Source organism: Ruditapes philippinarum, unplaced genomic scaffold (assembly GCF_026571515.1).
Source record: "Ruditapes philippinarum isolate M1 unplaced genomic scaffold, ASM2657151v2 ctg4938_1_1_1_1, whole genome shotgun sequence".
Classification (NCBI taxonomy): Eukaryota; Metazoa; Mollusca; class Bivalvia; order Venerida; family Veneridae; genus Ruditapes; species Ruditapes philippinarum.
Genome location: NW_026853881.1, coordinates 77621 through 105395, shown reverse-complemented (window position 1 = coordinate 105395; position 27775 = coordinate 77621). Strand labels below are relative to the sequence as shown.

At 31.0% G+C, this 27775-nt stretch overlaps 2 protein-coding genes and 1 long non-coding RNA gene across 4 annotated transcripts; 2 read left to right on the top strand and 1 right to left on the bottom strand.

The window, feature by feature from the left end:
- Positions 1–370: 370 nt before the first annotated feature.
- On the bottom strand, positions 371–17759 carry LOC132738230 (multiple epidermal growth factor-like domains protein 10). Of its 2 annotated transcripts, none has more exons than XM_060725691.1 (6): positions 17585–17759; positions 6800–6859; positions 5447–6403; positions 4182–4314; positions 3434–3501; positions 371–2611 (listed from the first exon to the last, which is right to left on the bottom strand). In XM_060725691.1, the coding sequence occupies exons 2-6, from the start codon at positions 6849–6851 to the stop codon at positions 2484–2486; spliced, it is 1338 nt and encodes a 445-aa protein (XP_060581674.1). In that variant the 5' UTR covers positions 6852–6859; positions 17585–17759; the 3' UTR covers positions 371–2483. The 2 variants fall into 2 exon arrangements, with proteins under 2 accessions (XP_060581674.1, XP_060581675.1); XM_060725692.1 differs by lacking the exon at positions 17585–17759 and adding an exon at positions 7980–8567.
- Positions 17760–20592: 2833 nt separating this feature from the next.
- On the top strand, positions 20593–23564 carry LOC132738227 (cell death abnormality protein 1-like). The gene is made up of 3 exons (XM_060725688.1): positions 20593–20699; positions 21165–21236; positions 22059–23564. Exons 2-3 carry the CDS (start codon positions 21185–21187, stop codon positions 23270–23272), a joined length of 1266 nt encoding a protein of 421 aa, XP_060581671.1. The 5' UTR covers positions 20593–20699; positions 21165–21184; the 3' UTR covers positions 23273–23564.
- Positions 23565–24542: 978 nt separating this feature from the next.
- LOC132738229 (uncharacterized) lies at positions 24543–27715 on the top strand. The gene is made up of 2 exons (XR_009626840.1): positions 24543–24775; positions 25278–27715. It is a non-coding gene; the product is annotated as an uncharacterized LOC132738229 (long non-coding RNA).
- The last annotated feature ends 60 nt before the right edge of the window (positions 27716–27775 follow it).

Here is a 27775-nt window from a genome sequence, read left to right as displayed (position 1 = left end):
TGCATAATCAATGCTTGGTCGTTGGTCAGTGAGAATCAAAACTACAGTAAGCTTATATACAATATTAATTTTGATTTAGATTATTTGCATGCATACAATAGCCATTTGTTTGTTTTGGGTTTTTGAGGTCGTTTTGAGGTCATCATACAATCTTTTTATGATTAAGTGCGGTCGCAATTACTAAAACGCATTAGCATTATTTTGTTATATAAACGCATATTTTGTTATTAGATGAAACTACGAGTATTTTGCATTCATCAACATTTACATAATACAATGTATAATTTAGAAACAACACTTTTTATTGACATTTTAACATTTATATATTCTATCAACGAAGGCATGTCCAAGAGGTTCAAAAAGCAAAAATAAAAAATAGAACATACGTTTGATTAAAATAACAATTTCATGAATGAAATGATGCTAATCCGATTATTATGACAGAGAAGAATGTCCTGAAAATTGTGAAACGTGTAATCATAGATTTGAAACCAAAATAGCAGGTGCATTGTCATTTGTCTTATTGGAAAAGCTGTCTCATTCTTACATTTAAGTTTTTAGGAATTTGGTGAATAATAGCAACAATAATAATAAGTATTATAGTGTGGACTGTAATGACAGATCCGACCTAATATACAATAACAGCGCGCTCCTTGCACTTCGGTAGTATTATTTTGAATAAGTTGTTTTATAAGGCCCAATGTGCTTTAGTAACGTTTTTTGCTACTATTTCTCAAAAGCTTTCAGATGTTAGTGTTATCTTATAATACCATTCATTTTTCATCAGTTGCTTTTTGGCAATAAATTTTATACAGTTTTTGCGAAAGAGTATTTTGCATGGAAGTAAAAATACTACTTTGTATACATTTTGCTGCTTCTTTTACAAATTATTTCACATTCATCGATATCTTCTTAAGGTAAGAAGTATCTAACATACAAAATACTAAATAGATAAAAAAAAAACTATACTGATAACTAAAAAGCAACAGAACCAAAAGATGTTAATGATAATTGCCCAATGAGTAATTTTTGCAAGTTATGACAGGCCAAAAGGATAAAAAGCTTTTGAGCAATAAAGTTATATCATTTTTTGAGGCATAATGGATCTTTAATCATGTAAGAGTTAGTCAATGAAAATTACGTCTTAATATCTATATACATCATGTTGTTTGTACATGATAATAATTCACCTACCTACCTACCTACGTAGGTAGACCGATCGACCGACCGACCCTACCTACCTACCTACTTACCTACCCACCTACAAAATTAACTTTGATAAACTTAATAATATACTATAACAAACATTATTTCTTTTAATTCTTGATGCATAGAAATATAAAATCGAATTAATAATAAAGCAATTTTTAATGCATTCACATGTTTTATATCACACAGAAATGGCTGATTTAATAATTCAATCATGGCATATTACATGCATGTAATGATTAAAACTACTAAGAATATATAAAATATAAACAAAACAAAAAATAAACGGTTCATAGCACTAGTGGATACAAACACTTATCGAACTATGTAAGACATATATACAGACTCCCTATATTAAACAAAAATAAAAAAAAAGAATGAGAATGGAGAATGAGTTATCAAATACTTTGTAATAAAAGCTTACAAAATAAAGCAAGTTAAATAAGTTTATTTTATTTGTACAATTTATAAGACTTTAGTTCCTTTAACTTATAAGATTTTGGGTTGTTAACATTGTATCTTTGAATATATTTCTTCTAATAATTAGAAAAATGTGTGCATTCAAAAAGATAATGAACTTCATCTCCAAGACAATTTTTGTACATAAGTAGCATAATCGTTTCATCATGTTCACCTAAACACTTGTTGGTAATTAGTATCTATATCAACCACTCAGGTCAGTTTCCGAAATTAATCAAAAGCTTCCGAAACTAATTATAAGTCTTCAAATATATGACTGTATCACATTCCGAAAATTATGAGACAGTTTGCCACTGATTTTGCTTGTTTGTTTATTTGTTCTTTTTTGTTTTGTTTTTTCGCATTTGATAGTACATAATAAAACTATTGAAATGTTATTGTGTCTTTTTTGCAGATATATCTCCATATGGCATAAAAAGTGCGCAAAAATATAAGAAATTAAAGGTTAAAAAAAACATTAAACGATTAAATGCACATATATCTTTCTTTTTTAATATGCGTAACTCAGGGTGGCATGTGAAAATAGCTTACTTCAATAATGGTTAAACAAAAAGTCAAAACATAATTTAGAAATGGCATCGCCATTTGTTTGAAATATTTTCTTTTGTTTAGAAAAAGCGAAATTTTTGACGAAGACTTTTTAAATCTGACATATTTTTTATGCAAGAATAGCACATTGCATCGAACATATTAAATCCGATGCTCTACGGAGTCGTGCTTTAAGTGTATCCTCTTGTTTCTGCGGAAATTAATGCACGAAAGTATGTACATTAACTCTCTTTCAATTAGGAGCTTTAGTTAACATAATCATATGCGGGTTGTGACATCTGCTGCGGACTTGTAGTTATCTGACTGTATAATCTCTCGTCACGTGACTTCAACTCCTCATATGTAGCAGGGGAGCCAATCCCGTTAGCGTTGTCTGTATAATATAAAGAGTATTGATGCATTTTACATGTCATTTATTACCTCCCCTTGCAGCCATTTTGAGGGTCATTTCCAATATATCCTATACTTAAGATAACATAATTCTACAATCTTCAAGAAAACTGATAAAAAACTTTATGTAATTGGTGCTTTAATAGTACTTTCCTTCATCTGCATAAAATATTGACAATTCAACTTAATCAGCTGTGACTTCTTTCCATTTTTTGTGTATTATATTATAAAAATGGCTGCCACTTTTGACAAAGGAGGTAAATATTATGAAAAATCGTTGAATAATCTAAGTATACAGTTTAATTTGAATTCAGATTTTTATATTCTCATACATAACATATTTACATGAATAAAATGATTTACTATGGCAAAAGTTTGAAGAACATAGCAATGTATTTTGCTTTTTTAATCCTATACAGTTCCTTTTGAAATAATTTCAACATAATTATTTTCTTCAGGATAACTGATTCAGAAGCGACTTTTTCGTCCTCTTGAAATTTGATGCAGGTAAGAATCTAGTAAATATGCTTGACTCTCGTATATTTAATTGATTCTTGTAAAATTTCTTGTAAATGTGCTTAATTTTAGTAAATTTGCCTGATTCTTGTAAAATTTCTTGTAAATGTTCTTAATTTTAGTAAATTTGCTTGATTCTTGTAAAATTTCTTGTACATGTGCTTGATTCTTATAAATTTGCTTAATTCTAGTGAAAATGCAGATATATGTCTTCAAATATAGCATCGGCAAGATCAAATAAAACTAGATTATTTACAATGCAACATATATAATTCATGAATTTTAATACCATCGTTTAACCTTCCATTAGTATGCACGTGTGTGTCTTCACTTTCGCCTTTCATTTGTCGGCCATTTCTGAAAGGTTTGAAAGAAAAATACATATAATGTAATATGATTGTTTTTATTATGGCAAAGAAAAGTGTTATTTTCTTTTTAAGTGACATTAGGCTCATTTGTTCGCTGTCAAATTGAGGTGAATTAGTGGTATATTTCTACAGATTGGCTATTACTTTCCTAAATGACCAATAATTAATAATGAAAATTGTTTATGATACCAAAAAGAAACTATAGAAATTATAAAAACGGACTGCCCAACTCTATTTAAAGAAAAGAGCGTTACCTATACATTAGGAACTATATCTATGGAAGTTTCCGTTAGTCACATGAATTATTGGTTTTTCTTTTATTGGAAAATATAAAATTGAACAAAACTATGGCAAGTTATTTTCATTTTGACCTGTTTACTCACTAATTACACTAGGATGTACATAGTGTCACTTTAAATCTAATTCTTGTATTCAAGTATTCTTAAACTTTAAAAGCCCATATAGCATATATATATATCGAAATGTAGGATATCACAAAATATTAATATTTTTTAGAAAGATTCTCTGTTACTATTCATGTAGAAATTAAAATCATCATCATCTAAATAAATTACACTAACATCAGTTTAACTCGATGTTTAATGATTTCATTTTTGGTCCGTCGATTTAGATTCAATAGTATTAATAAGTAAACGGGAATGAATATACCTCCGCCGCCATAAAGTCAACACAAGCGTGATTGTTACTCCACAAATAACACCGACCAGGCCTGCTGCGAATGTGGCACCTAACAGTGTACTTACAGAATGTCTGTCTTCGACATCATCCTTTGTTGGTTTTGCTAAAAGTATCATACGAATAAGTGTAAAATCTGTACTACTAAAATACTCCAGATAAGTCAAGACATTTTAGAAAATCAATTATGATAAACTTGTACGAAAACTTTAAAAAATAGTAAAAATAATTCAAAATTCAAGTAATAATTTATATGGAGGCCATGAAAATGTATTCACTATTGTTATGCAAGTAGTAGAAGTCGTAAGAGTTGCTGCACTGGGTCACTCGAAACGAATCAATCAATCAAGATATTTGTTTAAGTTATATTTTTAAGTTATTTTGAGGGACCTTTATAATATATAGATCTATACCTCATTATCATATGAATGTGGGTAGATTTTTCGTTCATTCTCTTTAAATTATCAAACACATATTTCATGTATTTATCGCAATGCTATATCTAAATCAGTGTTATATACTTATACTTCCTTTTTAATTTCCTGGACCAATTCATATACAGTATAGCTTATTATTGATTTAATCTAACACAGTTATTTCTTTTATCGTTTTCTGTTAAAATGATAAAAGAAATACTATGCCCAAAATTGATATTAGAAAATACTGGTAATTGCTACACAGTCTCCTTGTAAATATAAAATGAATGTGTTTTGACTTAACACAGAGTAGTTACTTAAGTTTGTTTCATTTTACGGATTTTTCCAAAAGTATTTCAGTCATATAGGCGGATAATTTCCTAACCATCGTACCTGGAGAGTTACACCAGTACTTGACTACCTTTCTCCGCGCTCAACATCCAAAGCAAGCATTTCCCGGGAATTGAACCCACGCCAGAGAGGTAACTGGATTAGAAGTCATCGACTTTGACCCCGCAACCACGGAGGCGGTAAAAACATACCATATTTAATCACAATATGAACATAAAGTGTCATTAACAAAACTGAATTATTCGTTTAGAAAAGATCAATTTTACTTGGCCCGTAATATGACACGCATTTTCTTGTGCTTAATTTATGCTTTATTCTTTTCAAATAAGACATAATTAGTAAGAATTTCATAGAGCTCGATACATTTCTGTTGTTTAATTATTTAACTAAAGGATGAGCATGGTATATCTTTAAGATATAAGCAAAAAGAAACACGCGACGATTTTTAAAATAAAGTTCGTTTGAAATTACCTTGAAAACATGCAGGTCCTACTTCTCCGTTTATACAGCCATATAGACATTCTGCTGTCACCTGATTGCAAGTTGTATTTACACAATTTCTGCTGCATTTCTTGTCACACGTTTCTCCATGGTAAGCATCTTTGCATCCGAAAAAACATTGTCCTGTTATATTATCACATCGACGTTCGCTTTCCTTTGATTTACATGTAGTAGAACATTGATCGTCACAAAATGAGCCAAAGAAATTTGGTTTACAAGCATAGCAACGACCATCAGTAAATGAGCATGGTCCGTTACAGCCAGATGGACAATCATCTTTACATGTTTCCCCATAGAAGCCACTGTTACACTGTGTACAATTAGATTCCGAAGTACAGACTGAACAATTCCCCGGGCAATTTAAATCACACAACGGTCCATAAAAACCAGGTGAGCAGGTATCGCATTTAACCCCGGTAAATCTTAGCTTGCATAACCTTGTACAATATCCATTTTCTTTAATACATTTACCATAGCTGCAGCCGTGTGAACATCTGTTCTGACAATATGGTCCGTAATATGCATCGTTTTTACAGATTGAACAATATGTGCCTGATGAACAAGATAAACAGTTCATGGGACAAGTATTGTTACATTCATCGCCATACCTATCATTCTCTGCACAATATTCACATTTACCTGTGTAAAAATCAGTTGATTTACACGGACATTTCCCTGTTATCGAGCATGTATTATTTAGACATCCTTTCCCACACGGTATATTACATTTTGTTGAATAGTACCCAGGCTTACAGTCTGTACATTTGTATTCATTTTCACATGTCTTGCAATTTTCCGGACACTTTTCTGTGCATTTCGCACCAAAATAGCCGGCTATACATCCTCCGATACACGTTTTATCGGAATTACACTCTTGTCGTCCATTTCTGCAGCATACGCACTCTGGGCAAGTCTGCATTGAAATACCTGTGAAATCAGTTTTAAATATTACAGTGAACATTTGAAATGCTTGGTTTGTATTGATCGAAATAGTTGTGCAAATAATTGGAAGCTATTTAATGATCACGTGGTTTGACCTCGTTCCTTGTTTTTCACTATCCCTGAAGTAGATGAGAATTAAAGTCAATCGGTCGACAGATAGAAAACGCTAGGCTAATGATCTTATTATTGTAAGTTTCAATAAAAATCAAAATAGAAATGGTGCTATTTTGTTGCTGTTGTTTTGAAACCCGCAACGGCACTGTATACGTTTTAAAAAAAATATTAAACAATTTTTACAAACTTCAAAATGAATATATGTATAAAATGCTTTAGATATTTGTTAATTTATGTAACGCGAATATATCTATAACTGTGACTTACCAAATTGACATACTAAAATTAGAAACGCTTGAAGCATTGTTGAAGACATCATTTCGTTGTCTATAAAGAAAACAGTAATACTATTATTAATACATAATTATCACGTCATTTGTGCATTTCACTATGCATATAAATAAGCGCTGATACGCCTGCAGTATTTTCACAACTTATTGGTCGAGATTTGCACCAAGTTGAACATAAATCCCCAAAATTCTGTTAATTTATGTACAATAAAATACGTGGTTTTCCTTTAACAAAAACATAGAAAAGACAACTTTTTTTTCTGATAAGCATTTGAAAATTAAGACATTTTTAAATTATCATATTATCGCAAGATATTCAAGCATTGGAAATTAAACAGGAAATGTGGATTAAATACGGCTGAATGTTTCTTGTATTGCAATTCTGTGATGTTCATATTTCATTTTTTACATTAGTTTTGTTATTACATTGTCAGCTCGCATAAATAAAAAAGACTAAAGCGTCGGATGTGTAGGTTACTTTCTCCTCGGGCGAAGTAACATGTCTCCTTGACAAATGAGCCGCGTCACGACAAAACCAACATAATGCGTTCGCGACCAGCATGTCTGATCAGGATCCATGCTGTTCGCTAACATACTCTATAACAAGTAAAGAAACTGATAGCGAACAGCATGGATCCTGATCAGACCGCGCGTGGTTTTGTCGTGACGCGGCTCAAATGATTTGGGACGTTATGTTCTTTGGTTATTTATCTCTCACCTCTAGCATGTTTAGTTCAGAAATCATGTGAGATTTACAGATCTTTTTTATTTTGGTAAGTTGTCTAAGAAAGCCGAAAATTGACCGAAGCAAACCAAGTAAATCGATACCACATAACTATAGTTCACTTTAGTTTACATTGTAAAACAATGATAAGCTTAGATAGTAATAAAGTAGTAACATTAAAAATAATTGCAGCTTATGGAATAAAATCTCGAAAAAAAAATCACTTTTAGTACATAGTTCACAATTTGCACATCGTACTCATTATAATGATACTATATTGTACTGGAGTTTGACAAGGTGTCTTCAATAGATGATTATTATTTCAGCAGATTACAAAAATAAGTAACAATAGTTATAATGATACTGAAAACAAGAATTTTCTAAAAAAAAAAGTCAAAACAATACGGTACAAACGGTACAATTAAGGAAATACCTGTTACTATTTAAATCCAAAATTCAAATCAGCCATTTTTGCACTAAATGATTGAAACTGCTCGAATCGTCTTAAATTTACTTCCTATCACAAAATTTACCATAACTTCACAATACAAAAGAAACAAAGATAATACAACGTATCCTTTTCTTCTCTTCAATATCTTCCGACCTGAAACGTTAGCCTGTGTGCATGTAACGCACATTGCGCCAAGTTCAAGTGTTATTATAATTTTGTTATCGCGTTCATTGAATTGATTTATTACATTCTTTTGTCGCGGTTTATGTGATAAACATTTCTATTGTTTCATTATGGAAAATATGTCCTTGGTAGACCAGCCCTCTTTAATGCATAAAATAAGTGTAATTTAAACCGCTATGGCTTGCCTTTAATTTCTGCACTTGCACTTTCCTTATTGATCTGTTTGATATTGCTGTGACCACTCCTTTGTTATCACTTAAGAGTGATACTGTAGATGTGTAATTTAACAGTGAAATATTACGATCCGCACTCGAAAGAAAAAGGAAGTAACGCAATTGAAATGCATGTACATTAAAATCTCGTCAGTCGAAAACTATACAATATTTTAACGCGCACATTTATATTGTTCAGTTTATAGAAAATAATAAGGAATAAAAAAGGAAGAAAGTTTTCATTGTTCCACATAATTAAAACTTAACCCTCCCCCCAGAATGCTCGTGATTTCATCAAGACAGAGGATATGTTAACAAGTGCATTCAAGTGATATAATTGTGGTTCAGTTTTCTTTTTATTCAATATTGTAATTTAAATTGGCGTTCAGCCCATCCTAACATACTTGATAAGTGTACAGGCAAACAATTACTGTTTCAGTTTTTATAACTACATATCTGTACCCCAAATAAACAACCTATTAATCACTTGAAATCGGGGAAATGTATCGGGGAAATATATCTTTTTGAATTTATCAGAAATAATCGCGTGATAATACAAGTATGACAGCCTTTTTTTCTTTTAAGTATTATCTTTATTTCATTATGATTTGTGTATTAATACCATCATATTGTTTTATTTACTTTTTTTCAATGAATTAATGCATGAAAAGTGGCTGTGTACTGTTATACATTTTCGAATATTTTAAAGGTTGTTTTGTGTAATAATGATTTTGAAACGTTCAAAGTAAATTAATATAGATAACAGGGTGTTATGTCGTAAACATTTCCCATTCATCTTAATATTGTAGAGCAATATCCATCCATTTGTATAGGCGTGTTTCAAGTTGTCGATTATTTGATATTCACGATTTTATCATTTAAGTATAAGAAGATATTTTAATGTATTTATAGAGAATATAATACAAGAAGTGTACTACTTATATACTAAAAGAGAACTTCACTTTATTTCTTTATTGACTTTATTTGAAATCCTCCAAAAAGCGAATACAATTCATGCTAATTCAAATGGATACATTGTTTAATATTTTCTTTTTTTAAATGCTGAATTGTAATTGATTAATACTTTTGCATTTTGCACCGTGTAGTGAAATTATTAAGGCCATCAACAGTATTTTTGTATTAGTGTTTCAATCTGGTTATTAAGCAGCTTTTCTGTCCAGAAACTACGTAAAGGAAAGTATCTGGATTAATTCACCGTGATAACAAAATATAATGAAAAATAATCAAGTTTAGTCTACAATCAGTACATTTATATATAAAAAGATACAAATAAAATCCTCGAGATTAATTTCATTTGCATTCCAATACATTAAACATGGAATGCATTTGTAACATTTTAACCTGCGTTGATCTCCTTTGTAGATGTACCAGTCTTTTTATCGTATTTTTTCCATTGGCACAACAATAGAAGACACCTTCTCCTTGTGACTTATGTCAACAGCCGGTTTTATTTAATGATAATTCCGGAGAAAGATTTTACCCAAGATTTATCAAAAAAATTACATAAAAATTCTTTCGTTTGATTATTATGCCCTGAGGTTTAAAATGAAAAGTCGCTCCTGCCCCCCTAGTTGGTGCACTCCTTCCAGATTTAATTTATAAACAACATAAACCTTGCATAATCAATACGTGCGCTGCATGTGTATATAAAAATGACTTCATTAGATATATTTATGTTTTCATTTAGAAAAATTTTTTCAGCCCCAAAAAAGGTTTTTCCCTCTTTTGTAGAAAAAAAAAATTGTTTTTTAATGATAAATCAGATAAATTTTTAAATTTTGATGTTAAGAAAGAAAAATTTAAAAACAATCACTTTCAACTACAAATTCGAATAAAAATTTGGGAATTCTAAATTAACGGGACACAAAAATAAAAATTTTTAAAAAAATATTTTTTCCCTGATCGATTTTTATAGGCCACTCCTCCCTACCTACCTCCCCTACCCCCCTTTCCCTGCCTACTCCCTCCCTACCTACCTATACGGGCCTCCTCCCTATCCCTCCCCTACCCCCTACCAGTTTGATTTTGTTAAAATGGGAAAATCCAAAATTTATTTGAAACTTCCTAGTTTTAAAAATTTAAATTAAATTATTAGAAAAATTTTATTTCTCAATTTTGATCAAGAAATAAAATTTGATTAATAATCAAAAATTCACATGCTTTTATTACACAGAGATAGCTTAGTTTGGTTGAATGATTCAATCAAGGCATATTACATACATGAGATGATTAAAACTACTAAGAATATATAAAATATAAACAAAAACATAATAAAGGGTTCATAGCACAAGTGGCATACAACAAATACACAGACTCCCTTCATATAACAAAAAAAAAAACAACAGCAAAAAACTAAAAAATACAAACAAAACAAAAAAAACAAAACACAAAAACACCAAAAAAAAACCACCATCTTTATTATAATGTATAGTTTAATTTTGGAAAATGAGAGGCTATTGAATTTACTTTGTAATAAAAGCTTACAAAAATAAAGGCAAGTTTAATACGTTTATTTCTATTTGTACAATTTTATAAGACTTTAGTTCTTTTAGAGAGCTTGGGTGGTTAACATTGTATCTTTGAATATATTTTTTTTTATCATTAGAAAAATGTGAGCATTCAAAAATGAACTTCATCTCAAATACAATATTTGTACATATTATTAAGCAGCATAATCGTTTTATCATGTTAACCTAAACGCTTGTTTGTAATTATAATCTATATTATAAACCACTCGGGTCAGTTTCCGAAATAAATTAAAAGCTTCCGAAACTAATTATCAGTTTTTAAATACAGTATATGACTGTATCACATTCCGAAACTTGAGACAATTTTCGTATGATTTTGTTTGTTTGATTTTTTTCGCCATTAATAGTACATAAAATTATAAACAAAAACATTAATTTAAAAATGAAACTGTGCGTTTTTCCTATTGCAGATATATCTCCTTATGGCATAAAAAGTGCGTAAAAAATTATCAATTAACGTTAAGAAAATATACATTAAACGGATTAAATGCACAGTTTTGCTATTTTTTATAATGTCTTTTTTGTTTAATATGTGTAACTCAGGGTGCAATGTGAAAATACCTTACTTAAAAAATGGTTAAACAAAACTTCAAAACATAACTGAGAAATGACATACACATTTGTTTGAAATATTTTTTCTTTCTTTCTTTTTTTTGTAGGAAGACCGAAATTTGTAATATAGAAACATAATTCTAGTACAACAAGAATATAAGACATACGAATCAAAAGTATATTTAATGCAAGAATTGCTTCGAACATATAAAATCCCATGTCCTGCGAAGTCGCGTTATAAGTGCGTCCTCTTGCTTCTGCAGAAAATAATGCACGAAAATATGTGCCTTAACTCTCTTTCAGTTAACATAATCATATGCGGTTGTGACATCTGCTGCTGACTTGTAGTTAGCTGACTGTATAATCTCTCGTCACGTGACTTCAAACTCCTCATATGTAGCAGGAGAGGCACTCTCATAAGCGTTTTCTGTATTAAAAATAAAGAAAAAAAATGTTATTTACTAAACTCCACACAGTGATTACCCCCCCCCCCCTTTTGAGATTGTAATTACTGCCTTCACATACGTCATATGACGATGAAATACACATGATGTAACGTAGAATTTCAAATGTACATATCGACCGTTATGTGTACATAGAAAATCTAACGTCATTGTTCTCTTTTGTTCTTTGTTCTTTTTTATTTTGACCTTTTTGTACATATGTTCGTATTAGTTTATAAAAAAATATCAAAAGTATAAAAAATAATGAAAAATAAATGTAAAAGCTAAAAATATTAAAATATGATAAAAATGTTTGTGGTGACAGAGATCTCTTTACTGATAACGGGATATCACTGTGTAGGAGATTGGCTTTTCAAATATCATTCATTATCTCCCCTGGCCACCATTTTGAGGGTAATTTTATATATATCATAAAAATTATGCCTAAGATAAGGTTATAAAATTCACATAATTCTACAATCTTCAAGAAAACTGATAAAAATCGTTGAAGGTATAACCACTCTAACGGGCCCAAAAAAAAAAAAAATTTATTCATTAAATAAAATGTCCTTAAAAAAAATTGTATGCAAAAAATTTAAACAAAAATTTACCTATAAATCGAGTTATGGCCCAATTTATCAATAACTAGGGTGGATGAAGCCCTTTTAAAAAAGTAAATTTAAAAAAAAACTCAAAAAATTCTAATAAATGTTTACCATTAATTTTTGGTAAGAAACACATAGTCTATTCAGCACAAACAACATAACAAAAATTTTGGTTTTTCTCAAATTTTTAAAAATGTATAAAATTTACGCTACAAAGCGGGGTAAAGGGATTAGGATTTATAAAAGTATTTTCGCTTTAATTGTCTTTTCCACATTTGAAAAAAAAAATTTCAAATATCAAATCAGCTCTTTTATTTATTTTTTTTTATAAATAGGTACTAACCAAAAAAAAAGAGCCCTTTTGCAAGGGGGTGTTTAAAAAAAAATTTTTGAAATTCTTTAAAACTTTTTAATTACATTTTAAATTAGAAGAGTTAATATTTTCCTACTAGCTATCTACAGAAAGACTATATTTTGGAAAAAAGTTTAAAAAAACAAACGAGTTTTTTTGGTTGTTTAAACCTACACAAATTTAAAAATTTCATTATTTTGTTTTCTTCGAGAAAAATTATTAAAAATGATTTTCCCCATCTTAAAATTTGATACAGGTTAGATATAATATTGCTTGTTTATTGAAAATTTGCTTGATTAAAATTAAATTTTGATTGCTTTTGTAAAAATGCATGAAATTTTTGCTTTTTTTGAAAATTTGCTTGTTTTTTCAAATTTTAATTTCTTTTTTAAAATTTTTTGTCTTTTGCATGGTTTTGTAAAATGCTTTTTTTGAAAAATTTTCCATTCTCGCAAAATTTTTGAAAATTTGTTTTAAAAGGTTTAAATTTGCTTGTTTTTTTGTAATTTTGATGTTCTTTAAATTTTCTTTACATTTAATTCATAAATTGTTTCTTGTAAATTGCTGACTTAAAGAAAATTTTTCCTTCTGGAAATTTTTCTTTTAAATTCTTTTATACTTGTCAATTTGCTTGTTCATTTTTTGAAAAACAACTTTTTTTTAAATAGACACCAAATAAAAAGTAGTTTTTTTTAATGAAAATATATAACCTCAATTTATCCCATCTTTTAACCTTGCATCAGTATTCAGGTATTTTTTCATTCCCCTACCTTTTGTCTGCCATTTCTAAAAGGTGCTGAAAGGAAATACTGTTATAATATGAAAATTGCCGATAATGATTACCGAATAGAAAACTACAGAAATTATACAAAAAGACTTCCCCATATTTATGGTGCATTTCAGTTAGTCACAAGTATAATTGTTTCCCTTTTGATTGTAAAATATAAAAATTGAACAAAAACGTATAGCAAGTTATTTTCATTTTTCCTGTTCACGTCATTAATTACACCTGGTGTACATAGTGTCATTTTCGAATCTAATAAACAGTATTCATTATTAACTTGTAAAAACTGCATTTTGCACTTTAATGCCAAGTTTAAGATATCACAAAATATTAATAATATTTTTTTGAAAGACTCTCTTTTACTATTCGAGTCGAAAAAAATCATCATCATTTAAATAGATAACACTTACATGCAGTAAAACTCGATGTTCATAACTTATTTTTTGGTCTGACGATTTGGATTCAATAACATTAAGTTAACAGGAATGAGTATACCTTCGCCAGCCATAAAGTCCAACACAAGCCGTATTGTTATCCAAAAAAAACACCGACCGGGCCTGCGCAAATTGGCTCCTAAAATTTTTTATAAAGCCGTTTCAAATTTTTTATTGACTTTTCAAAAAAGTAAAAAAACGAATCGTGATAAATCTTTTTTTGAGAACAAAAATTTTTACGAAATAGCTTTTTTGCCCAAATTAATGACCAAGTGGGGGCGTGATCGAGGGGGAAAAACGATGGGAAGTAATTTAAAGAATTGCTGCCCCCGGGGCCAATTTTACCAAGCCCGAGGTTACAATAAAAATTTATTTAACATATAGTTATCGACAAAAAAAATAAATTTATAATTTTAATTTATTTAAAACTATGATTTTCGCAAAAATATGAAATAAAACTTTTTGGGCGTTTGAAGGGGACCCCTTTTTGAACGCAAAAAAAGGGAAACTAGTTTCCCTTAAAACCTCCCTTTCATATCCTTTTTAACACGAACATTCCGCAAACCCTTTTTACAAGTTTTTTTACCATGCTGCTGATCTTTCCCCAATCTTTTCCCAGAAACCGTCTTTACTCCAAAAAAACAATCCCATCTCACCTCACTTTGGGTTATTTTGTTCACTTGCATGTATGGACAGAATTGTGCAAAACGCCCAAATTTAATTTTTTTTTAATCCTTCAAGCACCGCCCGTTTTCAATACCCCTTCCATTTTTCAATATCGCTAAGGTTTTTCAAAATTTCTCCATTCCGTAAACACTTACCCTTAAAACCCCTGTACATTTGTAAAACTGGGTATCGTGTTCATTAAATTTTGTTTACATTTACAATCTCAGAAATGTTTTCGGTGACCTAATTTTTTTCTTCATTTGACTGTTTTTTACTTTTTTAACGAAATTTTCCGCGCATTTTTCCCCTTTTTCCTCAACATCAATGTAAAAACACCCCAAGAACTTTCTTTAATTTTTTTACGTGTACATTATTTTTGATTTTTCCGAGGGGTGCCCAGATAATATCCATTCACTTTTTACACTCTTTAAGCTCCTGATCATTTGTGCAAAGTTTTGGGATTTTTATTCTATTTTTACGACACGTTTTGGGAACTTTTGACCCTTGTTCCTCTTACAGGGTTTTGCAAAAGTACCCGCTAATCGGGTTCCCAAACAAAGCAGGGCCATCATAAATGAAAACCCGTTAAAAACCGGAAAGGCAGATGTGTTTACATTTCTTCCAAAAAAACCTTTACCTGGTAAATTTGACCCGAAGACAGGAAATTCTCGGCCCTTTTGAACCAAAACTTCCAATACGATAGCGGTTTTGCTTTTTATCCCGGAAATTTAAGTTTCTCCCTATACAATTCCTTTTTTTATACATTGCATTTTTGCCCCTTTTATGAAATTTTTTGAAAATTAACCAAATATCGTTGTTGTACAGATGAACATTTTGGCTATTACCACCCCAACATTAATGGGAAAAATTTTTACATTTTAAATTTAGCCCCGCACTACCATTTCCCTCTGAAAAATCCTTGTTACAAACACCCCTGTTATCGACATTTTTATTTTAAACCCCTTTACAAGGGTATACATTTGTTAAAATATACCTAAAATTTTAATCTTTTTTATAATTTTAAAGTATTGAAATTTTTGGAAAATTGTGCATTGCGAAAAAATAACCGCCAAACCCGCCCTTTCGTTTTTTTTTGAATCACAGCGTTTTGCCCTTCAGCACATACCATTCTAGGCAAGTCGCATAATACCGTAAATTTTTTAAATTAACATGAAAATTTTGTTTTTTTGTTTTTATTATCAAATAGTGTGAAAAATATTGAAGTAATTAATGACAAAAATTTTGGTCGTTCCGTTTTAAAACCTGAAGTGCGGAATTGAAACCTTTCGGTGACAAAAAAAAAATTTGCAAGGGTTTAAAATTTTGATTTTCAATAAAAATAAAAAATAAAAGGTTTATTTGGTTTTTTTTTTAAAACCGCGCAACGCAGGAACTTTAAAAATAAACAATTTTACAAACTTTTAAATGATATGTGTATAAAATGTTTTAAATTTGTTTAAAAACAGAAGACCCATAACGTGATTTAAAAAAAATTTACATGCAAAATAGTAACGTGAATATTTTGACACATTTTTTCTTGGGCTAAAATAGAACAAAAATCTTTTATAAAAACATTTTTATCAAGCCTTTTGTGCTTTCACTTGCAAATAAATTAGCGTTTATACACCTGTATTATTTTCACAATTTACTGGTCCAGATTTACATCAAGTTAAACATGAATCAGCAAAATCTTGTCAATTTAGGTAAAAACTCAGTGGAGTTCTTTTTACAAAAACATAGGGAAAACATCATTTCTTGAGCATTTGAAAATTAAGACATTTCTTCTTTTTTAATTATCATTGTGTCGCAAGATATTTAAGCATTCGAAATTAAACAGGAAATGTGGATTTGGTACGGTTGAATGTTTCTTGTATTGCAATTCTGTGATGTTTATGTTTCATATTTTACATAAGTTTTTGTTTTTGCTATTACAGTTGTCGGCTTGCATAGCTAAAAAAAGAGAGAGCGGTCGGATTTTGTTGGTAAACTTTCTTCCTCGGGGCGGCGAAGTTAAAAAATGTCTCCTTGACAAATGAACCGCGTAACGACAAAACCAACATAATGCGTTTGCGTTCCAAAGCTATTATCCAGACCAGCCTGCGCATCCATGCAGTTCTAATCAGGATCCATGGCTGTTTCGCTTACATACTATTATATAACAAGCAGAGAAACTGATTAGCGATCAGCATGGATCCTGATCAGGCCCTTGCGCGATGCGCAGGCTGATCTGGGATCCATGCTGGGTTCGCAAACCTATTTTTGTTGGTTTTGTTCGTGACGCGGCTCAAATGATTTGGGGACGTTTATGTTCTTTGGTTATTTATCTCTCACCTCTAGTTCAGAAATCATGTGAGATTAATAATCTTTTAAATTGGTAAGCTGTCTGAGAAAGCCGAGGGTTTACCACAAATGTGTTAAAATCGCCGAAGCAAACCAAATAAATCGGGACCCCATGGTAATAATAACTTAACCTTAGATTACTTAAGTTCACATTGTAAAACAATGATAAGCTTAGCTTGAAATACAGACGTACTGTTATTTATGTAACATTAAAAATAATTGCAGCTGGTGACATTAAATCTTGAAAAAAAAAACATTCATTTTTAAATAAGTACAAGACCACGTTCAATTTGCACATCGTAGTCATCATTATAGTACTGGAATTTGACAAGGTGATGTCTTCAATAGATGATTATTTTTCCAGCAGATAATAAAAAGTAAATAACAATATTAATCCTAAAAACAAGGGTTTTCTAAAAACGATATAAGCATCAGAGCAAAAAATTACAGTACAATTAATGAAATACCTGTAACTACTTAAATCCAAAATTCAAATCAGTCTTGTTTGCACCAAATGATTGAAAGCTGCTCGAATCGTTTCAATGACACTCCCTATTATAAAATTCATCATAACTTGACAATATAAAGGAAACAAGCTAATTAAGTGATACTGTAGCGTATCCTTTACTACTCTTCAAGATCTGTTAAACCAGTTGAAGATTGTAACACATTTCCTATTCATATTATTCAACACGAGAAATTTGTATAATATACAATAAACTCCACTTTTAACGATTTCACTTATCACGATTAACCTCTTGTAACGATGACGTGGTTTCGTTATCGACATTTGTTTTTTCTTGGTTATACCGATATCCGGCTAAAACGATATGAATATGACAGTCACCTGAATATCGTTATAAGTGGAGTTTTTATTGCACATGCTTCAAACAGTGCATTTATTAAAATCATTTACTGATTGCCTGTGGGTTAAGTCTTTATCGATATTGAAATGACCAAATTTTCCAACCGCTTAAGAGGCGGAGAAAATTACCTCAGATTCCTTAGTACCACCAAACGTTCTCATGCAATTTTGTAAGCTACCTTACATGAAAAGACGTCCAAGTCCCCGACGGAGTTCAAAGCCACACTTGGTGAGTAGCCTGTATGAGAATCCAAATAATTTCCCAGTTTCGGATTAAGATTTACACATCTATGTTTATTGCATGTAATGTTTTAAATCTATAAATGATCAGTCCACACTGACTAAGCAATTACACTTTGAAAAGAAATGCTTTAAATTCTGTAAAATACTATGAATGAGAAATTTTTTGCTTCCATATTAACTTATTTCTTAAATTTAAAATAAAGCTTTATGTTTTCTCTGCAAAGTTTAGTGTTTGAATTTCAAAAGAAAAAATACATTCATAATTCTTAAAAATGAAATAAATATGGAAGTAAATTGCCTTAAAAAATGCTTGGCACATTCACGGAAAAGGCATGGCTAAACGGATATACCACTACCTTAAATATTATGATCATATTTTGTTCCGGAACATTTAATTCTGTTTTCGTACAATACGCACGTGGGTTTAAATAACGTAGACATATAATATTACAACTTTCGTCGAGAATGGAAGTGCTATGAATCCACTGTAGGTAAATTTCATAAAAATATTTCTTAAAGATATAGCTTTTTATCCTTCTATGTGCTACGCCAAATGCTAACTTGAATATAAGTTTGAAAATTTTGCAAAAAGTATAAGTTTAGTCAGGATTTTCTTGAATATCACACAAGATTATCTACTGTTTTCACAAGGTGCTAGAAAATACTGTCTTACATCCCCAATGAATGACAAGTCGCATGTTTTAAATGACGTCATTCCAACGCGCCTTTATTGAAATATTGCGTTCTAGGAATGACGTCTTTTTTTACCGTTTTTTGAAAAATTTGAAAAATTCTTTACCCAAACTTTTAGAAAGAACCCCTAAAAAAAGGGAAAATTTTTTAGTTTCTTTTATTTTTTAAAAAAAATACGATTCATTTTTTATATGCAAGGAAAAATAAAACCGGCTTGACTTTACAAAACAGGAATATCTAGCTTTTTAGGGCCCGGTAAAGGGCTTTGCCGCAGCCGGTGTTTTATTTGTTATATTAGATAACCGGAATTGAATACAGAGTTGACCGATTTACAACGGACTCTTGATCATGTTCGTATTCCGAGAAAAATGAACATAGAATATGAATATAGATACAACAAACGTCATCTTTAATTATTAATTGAAGTAGATGTATTTTAAAAACCTAACTACACTTATTTGGATAACGAACCCAAAACTGCATTTGAAAAAATAAAAATTTAAATAGAGACACAGATACAATTGTTGTAAGGCCACGTCCAGGCGCGCCTTGCGTAACAGCCATTAGACTAGTGATTTAAATTGAATGTGAATGTGTGATTTGCACGTAAAATAAAAATAGACAGGATATTAATTGAAATTGAATTAAGGAAATGTGTGTTTTGCACGTAAAATCATCAAGTAATATTTCAGCCACAGCGGCGGCATGTTTTTGAAGATATTGATAATTCTATTAAGCTGTGATCTTAACAAACAAATACCCATTGTTATACATGTTATATGCCAGTTTAAACAACAATTATTACGAAAAGACAGTTGTATCATAACACAACAGTAGATAAATAGAATATCAAAAAATTGTAATCTCTTTTAAAAAAAAACAAAAAAAAAAAAAAAAAAAAAAAAAAAAAAAACACCCAAAGCGACAAAATTAAAAGTGTTTAAAGGATCTGCTCGAATTAATCGGTTAATGAACGGAAGCGGTCAACGCATGCAAACGTCGACACCCCTAAGCACCGGAATTTTTAGCATAAACGACAGTGATAAAATTGTAAACTGAGGTGCTCATGAAATTGTTAGTGTCCCCCCCCCCCAAAAAAAAAAATTTTACAAAAAATCGTGCTAACTGCCAATACCGACCACAATATTTTGCTAGGTTGTAACTGTATAAGGCCTTATGTGCAATTAATGTCTGTATTTTGTAGTTTTTATCACCATATTTCTACTGCGTTACTAACGCAGTGGGGGATATTTATGCATATTTTGACCTCTTTTTAGTAATTTACGTGGATTCCAAGTGCCGATTATAATGTGTCATGTACTTTCTTTGTTCATTTCACAATATTTTACCTTTAAATACATTTTCAAAATTTTCATGAAAATTAGGATGAATCTGGAGACGTGCCGCTTTAAAGTTTTCGAGTAAACAGTTTTCAAAGATTTATATCATAACTTTGTAGGAGTTTTAATATGATGTAGGCACGTGAGAAGTTAATAGGATATAACTTTGCATTTTTTCCGGTTCGCATTCATCTCAAGGCAATATATTTCCTTATGTATTGTTGCGTTTCAAGTGTTAGATGTATCAACAATAAGCATTGTACAACTTAAACTATCAATATGTGTTTCATTATTTGAGATAAATTACCGGATACTTTAATATATGATATTATATATAGACAAGATCAACAAGGAAAGGCGGTGTTTAAGGAACACAATTAGTTGTTTTAGTCAGAAAATGAATAGTGAGTAATTCAAATAACGGATATTCTATTATTACAAGTAAGGACGATATATATTATGATGTATTTGCGTTTCTTATGATACAAGTATTTATTTCATTATATATAGTATAGTGTTGATTAGTCTCCATATAATATTTAGTTTAATATTTTTTAATTTTTAAAAACATAGTCCGAAGATTAGACAATTGAAAGTGTGCCAAAAAATTTCGGATAAAATACATATAATTTTATCATCGATCCCATATAAGATTACACTTCTAAATGGATATACCCTAATAATCATGTTTGCGGACCGCCATATTGATACTTTCTCAGATTATGACGTCACCATAAAAAACACCCTCTTGCGTGACAAAAAGTACATAAATAAATGTTACGAAATTTATCTAATAAAGGCACTTGCGGCATTGCATTTCTTTATATAACAATGAAACTAAAAATAACTTTTACCATTTATTGGTATTCGTAATCAATTTGTTTTTTTTTTATAAATTTTCTGTAGGTTCTGTTGCGTAAGGAAAGATGACACCGACTGCTCTGTCTGTTATATCTGTGGTAATATTCTTGCAATTTGGTATGTATTTTTTGTTTGCATTGAATTCTTTGAATTTCATTTTTTTGGTATACACAATGTGTTATTTTTGAATTGATTGTTATGATTTAAGTAAGTTTGCATCGTTAAAAAAAAGTGCCAAAGGCAATGTTAAAGCGCTAATTTTGCAAACAAAATCAAGATTATTCCCTTTGTAAGAACCATTTGAATTCACTGCACCGATCTTATATGTAATTAAGTAGTTCTACTGAACAAATATGGAATGCATAAATCTAAAATGTATAGGTAAAATTGAATTTGAATCTACAACATTAGCTTAGAGTGAAGACTATTTCAAAAAATAATATAATATCTATTTTATGCTATTTTACATAATAAAATAATGACGGAATTATAAAAAGTGGACAGTAAAATAAAGAGAAACAATGAATTCCTAAAGAACGTCCAAAACTGTCACAGCAAAATTAAAAACTATGCAGTCTCGGTTTGACTTAGTCTGTTCATGGACGGACTGGAAAGTAAACGCTGAATACTAGCTATGCTTTGCTAGATTGTGGGGACGTGGATGGTAACTGAACACTTCCAGTACTGTACAATAAACAGTCGTTTTTTGCTTTTCTTTGGTGATTCCGTTTTATAATTCTCTATTTTGATGATATTTTGTTTTTCAAAAGAAAAGAAAAACATATATTTCTTACAAGAAGAAGCCTTTCGCATTTCATTTCATATCTTAATTTTCCATTTTGCAGTAAAATGTGATTATACTATTCCTAAGTAGGCGTGTTAATTCCTGATATTGTGAAATTAATTCAAATTACAAAAAGTATGGGTTTTTTTTCCTAGGATTATCGATACATACATGTCCTGAATGTATATGTTGCCAAAACGGACAGCACGCGTGTGATTCCGATAAAAAATGCCTCAACGGATGTACAGCCGGATATTTTGGCGAAAAATGCACAGAAAAGTGTCCAGAAAATTGCAATACTTGTGAAAATGAATATAGATGTACAGACTGTAAGCCTGGTAACTATTTTACAAAATGTAATATACCGTGTGGAAAAGGATGTATAAATAATACATGCTCGATAACAGGGAATTGTACTTGTAAATCGACGGATTTTAAAACAGGTAAATGTGATTATTGTTCCGAGAATAATAAGTATGGCGATGATTGTAACAATACTTGTCGAATTAACTGTGTATCTTGTATATCAGACACAGACTGTACAGTCTGTAAAAACAACGGTTATTACGGATCATATTGTCAGTACATATGTCCACACGGCTGCAAAGATGGTAAATGCAGTAAAAAAAATGGACATTGTTATAGGGGATGCGAACTTAAATTTACCGGGGATAAATGCGATACCTGCTCACCTGGACTATATGGAACGTATTGTGATTTAAAATGCCCAGGGAATTGTTCAGTCTGTACTTCGGAATCTAATTGTACACAGTGTAACAATGGCTTCTATGGGGAAACATGTAAAGATGTTTGTCCATCCGGCTGTAACGGATCATGCTCACTTACTGATGGCCGTTGCTTTGTTTGTAAACCGGGATTAACTGGAAACTTTTGCAACAAAACGTGTGAAAATGGTACATATGGGGTCAACTGTTCCAAATCATGTCGGAATACAGAAGCAAATTGCCATGCCTGTAGCACAAATGAATCAGGGAGCTATAAAGAATGTATAAAATGTGAAAGTGGATATTATCGGGTCATTCCTTATGGAAGTAATCAAAGTATATGTACACGTTGTAAATATAACTGTAAAGACAATGTATGCAATGATACTGGTGTTTGTACACGAGGATGTGTGCCTGGAAAATGGGGTGAAAGATGCGCGGAAAATTGCGCTAAAAATTGTGAAAAATGCAGTCAAACTGACGGAAAATGTTTAGAGTGCACGCGTGAGACGTTCTCTGACGATTGCTTAAGAAAATGTAGCACACATTGTAATGATAGTGACAATAGCCGAGTTTGCACAAGTGATACGGGGATGTGTTTACAGGGATGTAAGTCGTTTACAAGATACGGGAAAACACTGTGAAAAACATTGTAACGATACTTGCAACAATGGAGGGTGTGATTGGAAAACGGGACAGTGCTCGGATGGGTGTAAAATGAATTATTTTGGGCTGTTTTGCAACGATTCATGTCCTCATACATGCAAGTCAAACGAAAGTAAACGCATATGTGATGGTGTAAATGGGCATTGTTTTTATGGATGTAAAGACGGTTTTCATGGCAGTAGATGTGAGAACAGATGCAGCAGTCAATGTAAAAATACGACTTGTAACCAGGTTACATTGGAATGTCTGCTTGGTTGTATCGAAGGATATGAAGGGTGAAATGTTCTAAAGGTAAGACTATGTAAACAAAGTTAGATTTTTTGAGAAATAAAAAGTATCCAGCAATCTTTATCATTAATATTAGATAATGACAGCATACACCAAATAGGCATACATTAAAGTTGTATCAATATTTGTGTATGAAATATCAATGTGTAACAATAAAGTGCTAAAACTTTAGTTTTTAGAAGCCCACTCTCCCCTTCACCGCCCTTGTGCCCTTCCAGTCTGTGTCCAGTTTACGTTCGATGGACTTGCTTGACTGGTCGCTATTGTAGGCTGCGTTCTGCGAACGGCATTTCCCTTGGTTGATCTTTGTATTCATATTCAATTGTGAATAATGTTTCTAATGTATTCCTAATATATGATAAATAATATTAACAAGGAAAGGCGGCGTTCAATAAACGCAAATGTACTTTATACGAAATAACTAAAATATCAAATTTGAATGATATTCCTCGTACTTGTGTGTTCTATAATAAGATATAAGAAAAAGATATACATTTTCAGCAATCTGTTTTCTTTTAAAGCTATACAAGAGGACAACAAGCTTCTAATAACTATCTCTACAGCTGCTGGCGTAGGTCTTGTTGTAATCATTCTGCTAATTTATTCTAGCATGTTGTCTGGTAAAAACGAAAGAGAAGGTTGCGTACAGTACATATAATTGAAAGGCACAAAAATTAATATTTCATTTTCGTAATAGTATTGTTTTGTATGGCTTTAGAATATAAATCATGTTAGATGTTACCATTTGGATTTTAAATAGCACTGAATACGTAACTAGCTTTGATATTTTTCCTCACGTTTAAAGAATCTGAAGAAAAATACAGGATTCGAGCCCAAAGCGATGAGTCAAATTGTTTGAATTTAACGACCCTGACTAGTGAGTAACGGACGCATCAAACTTTGTATTGGTAAAAGTCTATTTATAACGCTATTTTGGATTGCTGCGTAAATATATTAAAATAAAAAGCTATTCAATTTATAATATATTGTAAAATAGTCAAAAAGGTAGCAAAATTGAAAAATACGCCTGTTTTGATGAATGACAGCTACACTAAAAGCAATATGTAAGATCTGAGATAAAATTTCGTTTAAACATTTCAGACAAAGACCACCAGCTGATAAAACATGCACAGGAAATGAAAACACACAGAATATGCAAATGAGTACCATCAACTACGAAGAGATTGAATCAGGTTAATACCTTTGTGGGAGTTTTGTATTGGTCTTAAAATCTTTCATTAATTTATAAAACATGTAGTACATGTAGTACTATATTAATATATTCTTTCAAGTACTTCAGTTTCAAAAGTAAAGTAGATATTTGCAATTATCAGTCAAAATTCAGGTCAGTCTCAATTGTTGTGATAATTTCATAAAATAATATGTCTTGGATCAAAAATAGTTTTTGGGACGCTGTTTAATGCAACACAGACCAAGGGTTTAACCACCTTTGTAATTCTCCAGTGATAGGCCAATAATGACACATAAGCAGGACATATGAACATCTAAAAATGAAATTACCTCATCTGAAATAAAAGGTAACTCATGTTTACACGTATCTATAAATAAGACTAGCGCGGTTTTATAACAGTAACTTTAGGATAAAGCCCCGCCTCCTTGCATTTTACTACTTTTGACCATAGCCATTGGTAAATGCGACATTACCTTTCGAATACTTTTAGTTTTATTTTTTAGCTTCAACGTATGCCGAGCCTTTAGAACCGAAGAAACAGCTTGATGGTGGTGCAAAAACAGTGTATGACACAACATATGAAGACCAACCGAATGTTCCCGATAATAGTAGTGAATATGCTGTTGTTAATAATGAAAAGTTTATTAAGGAACCAAAGGTATTCACTGAAGAAGTCTATGACACAACGCACGATAAGAAGGACAACCGACCATTAAAAGGTAAACAATGAGTATGCCGTACTCAGTGTTAGGTCTAACAAACCTGCTGATGTTGGTAATCAAAGCGGGGCATTTTGCGGAGATGATGTTTATGACACTACAGAAGAAAACCAAAACAAAGCAATTCTTCATTCATTCAGTGATTATGCTTCATACGACGGTAAGCTAGGAGGAAACAGTAAAACAGACTCTGCAGTTGCAGTATATGATACTACAGGTGATGGAACAGATAAGAAAAATGTTCCAATAAACAATGACTATGATGTTTTTAGCACAGATAGTAAACAAATATAGTAAGGTTAGAGAAAAAGATGCACGATTCTTAGATTCTTATTATCATTGTGCAGAACATTAAAATGTATCGTATACACCCACACAAGTAAACGCACCTTGTGACGGCATAAACGAACATAGCTTATATGCCTATAAGGTTTTGTTTTTTTAGTTACAAAATACGTTCATATTTGACAGAAGAAATACAAAATCCGTATCCGTATTCAATACTTTGTATTCCTCGCCTAGCTTGTGTTCGTACATTTCCGTGTTTCCAGAACTTGCCGCATATCGAAGGGAACAACCTTAATTTATTTACCATGCGGTCTCTCAAACATACCACAGCATTGATGGCAATGCACTAAAATTATAATTAAAGTGACATTTTTGGTCATTTTCTCTCTGTCAAATTGAGTTGAATTCCATAGATTAACCAATAATTGATAATGAAAAAAATTATTATGCAATATAAAAACAAGATTGAATGTAAAAAAGATTCCCTAACTCTTTTTTAAGTATTGAATGTTACCGATACATTCTGAACGATATTGATAGAAACATCTGTTGGTCACCTGGATTATTGATTGTTTTGTTTTTTTCATAGAAGAATATTAAATTGAACACAAGTATGGCAACATCTCTAGTTTTTTTTATATTTTTTATTTTTACCTGTTCGCTGACTATTAACACTTGTGAGTAAGACCTAACTTAATGCATATCATGTCATAATAAGATGCCAAATTTTTCCATAATTTTGTCTGAATCATATAAATGTTTCAAAATCGATACTGCTGACATTTTACTCATGGAAAAGGCGGTAAAATTCGCGCGCTCCATGACGTCAAACATTTTCATACTCGTTTCAAAGCACAACACTACTTACGTGCGTAGTCTTTCAAAGTAAAACAAATATTTTGTTTCTTTAAAATAAATACTACGTATGTTTAGTGAAGCAATACAATAAACAGATACTACATTATTGTGCTGTTTCAATAGACTGTATTATGCTACTTTATTGGACTGTATTGTGAAATGTTACTAAAGTATAATGTACTATATTTATTTTATTGGACAGTATTGTACTATAATAACCATTGAACTGTATTATACTACACGTAATTTATTGGACTGTATTGTGCTATTTTATTGGACTGTATTGTGCTAAGTTTTGGAATGTTTTGTGATATTTTATTGGACTGTATTGTGCTATTTTACTGAGTTTTATTGTGCTATTTTATTGGACTGTATTATGCTATTTTATTGGACTGTATCGCTCTTGTTGTTACCATTCAGAACAGGACATTAATGCAATATTCTTTTAATTTTCGGGAAGTATATTTGTCAAGTTTGCAATTAAAATTAGATGAGAAAATCAAAACAGCGATGTATAAGTGTGTATGATCTCTTGAGGTAATTTTAAAGAGGCACTTTACTTATTGCAATGTATACTACTCCACGATCTCTCGAAAGTTTTATTTGTTTTTAGGATTAATATGTTTCAGGAGTTAAGGCTTAGTTGTTCTGTCTTTCTTTAGGACATTGAGTACTTATGTTATGGTCATTGGGTGTACTTTTATATGTTTCTACATGATCATTTTGGTGTTTTACTTATTTAACCGTTTGTGACCATAACAAGTGTCAGAATGTCACTTGGCGGGGATTAATTTTTTTACACTCTTGTTTATAGGAACATGATAGGGCTAAGATTGAGGTTTGGTGCACCATTAACCGGTTTAAAGTCAACAGCAGTACTTGTGCTGCTGACCGTTCCGAGGCAGCGCCTCTCTCTGTTCCTCAGATGTATGTCTGTGTTGTTTCATGCTGTTTTGGTGACACTTTTGCTTGTGTCCCTTTCCCCTGTGCCCTTTGACTTAGTTGGCCTATTATTCAATCATTTATTTGTTTTCTTTGAATTTCTTATCAGTTACAAATTATTTTCTATTATTCAATCATTCATTTGTTTTCTTTGAATTCCTTATTAGTTACAAATTATTTATCAGTTCAGTAAT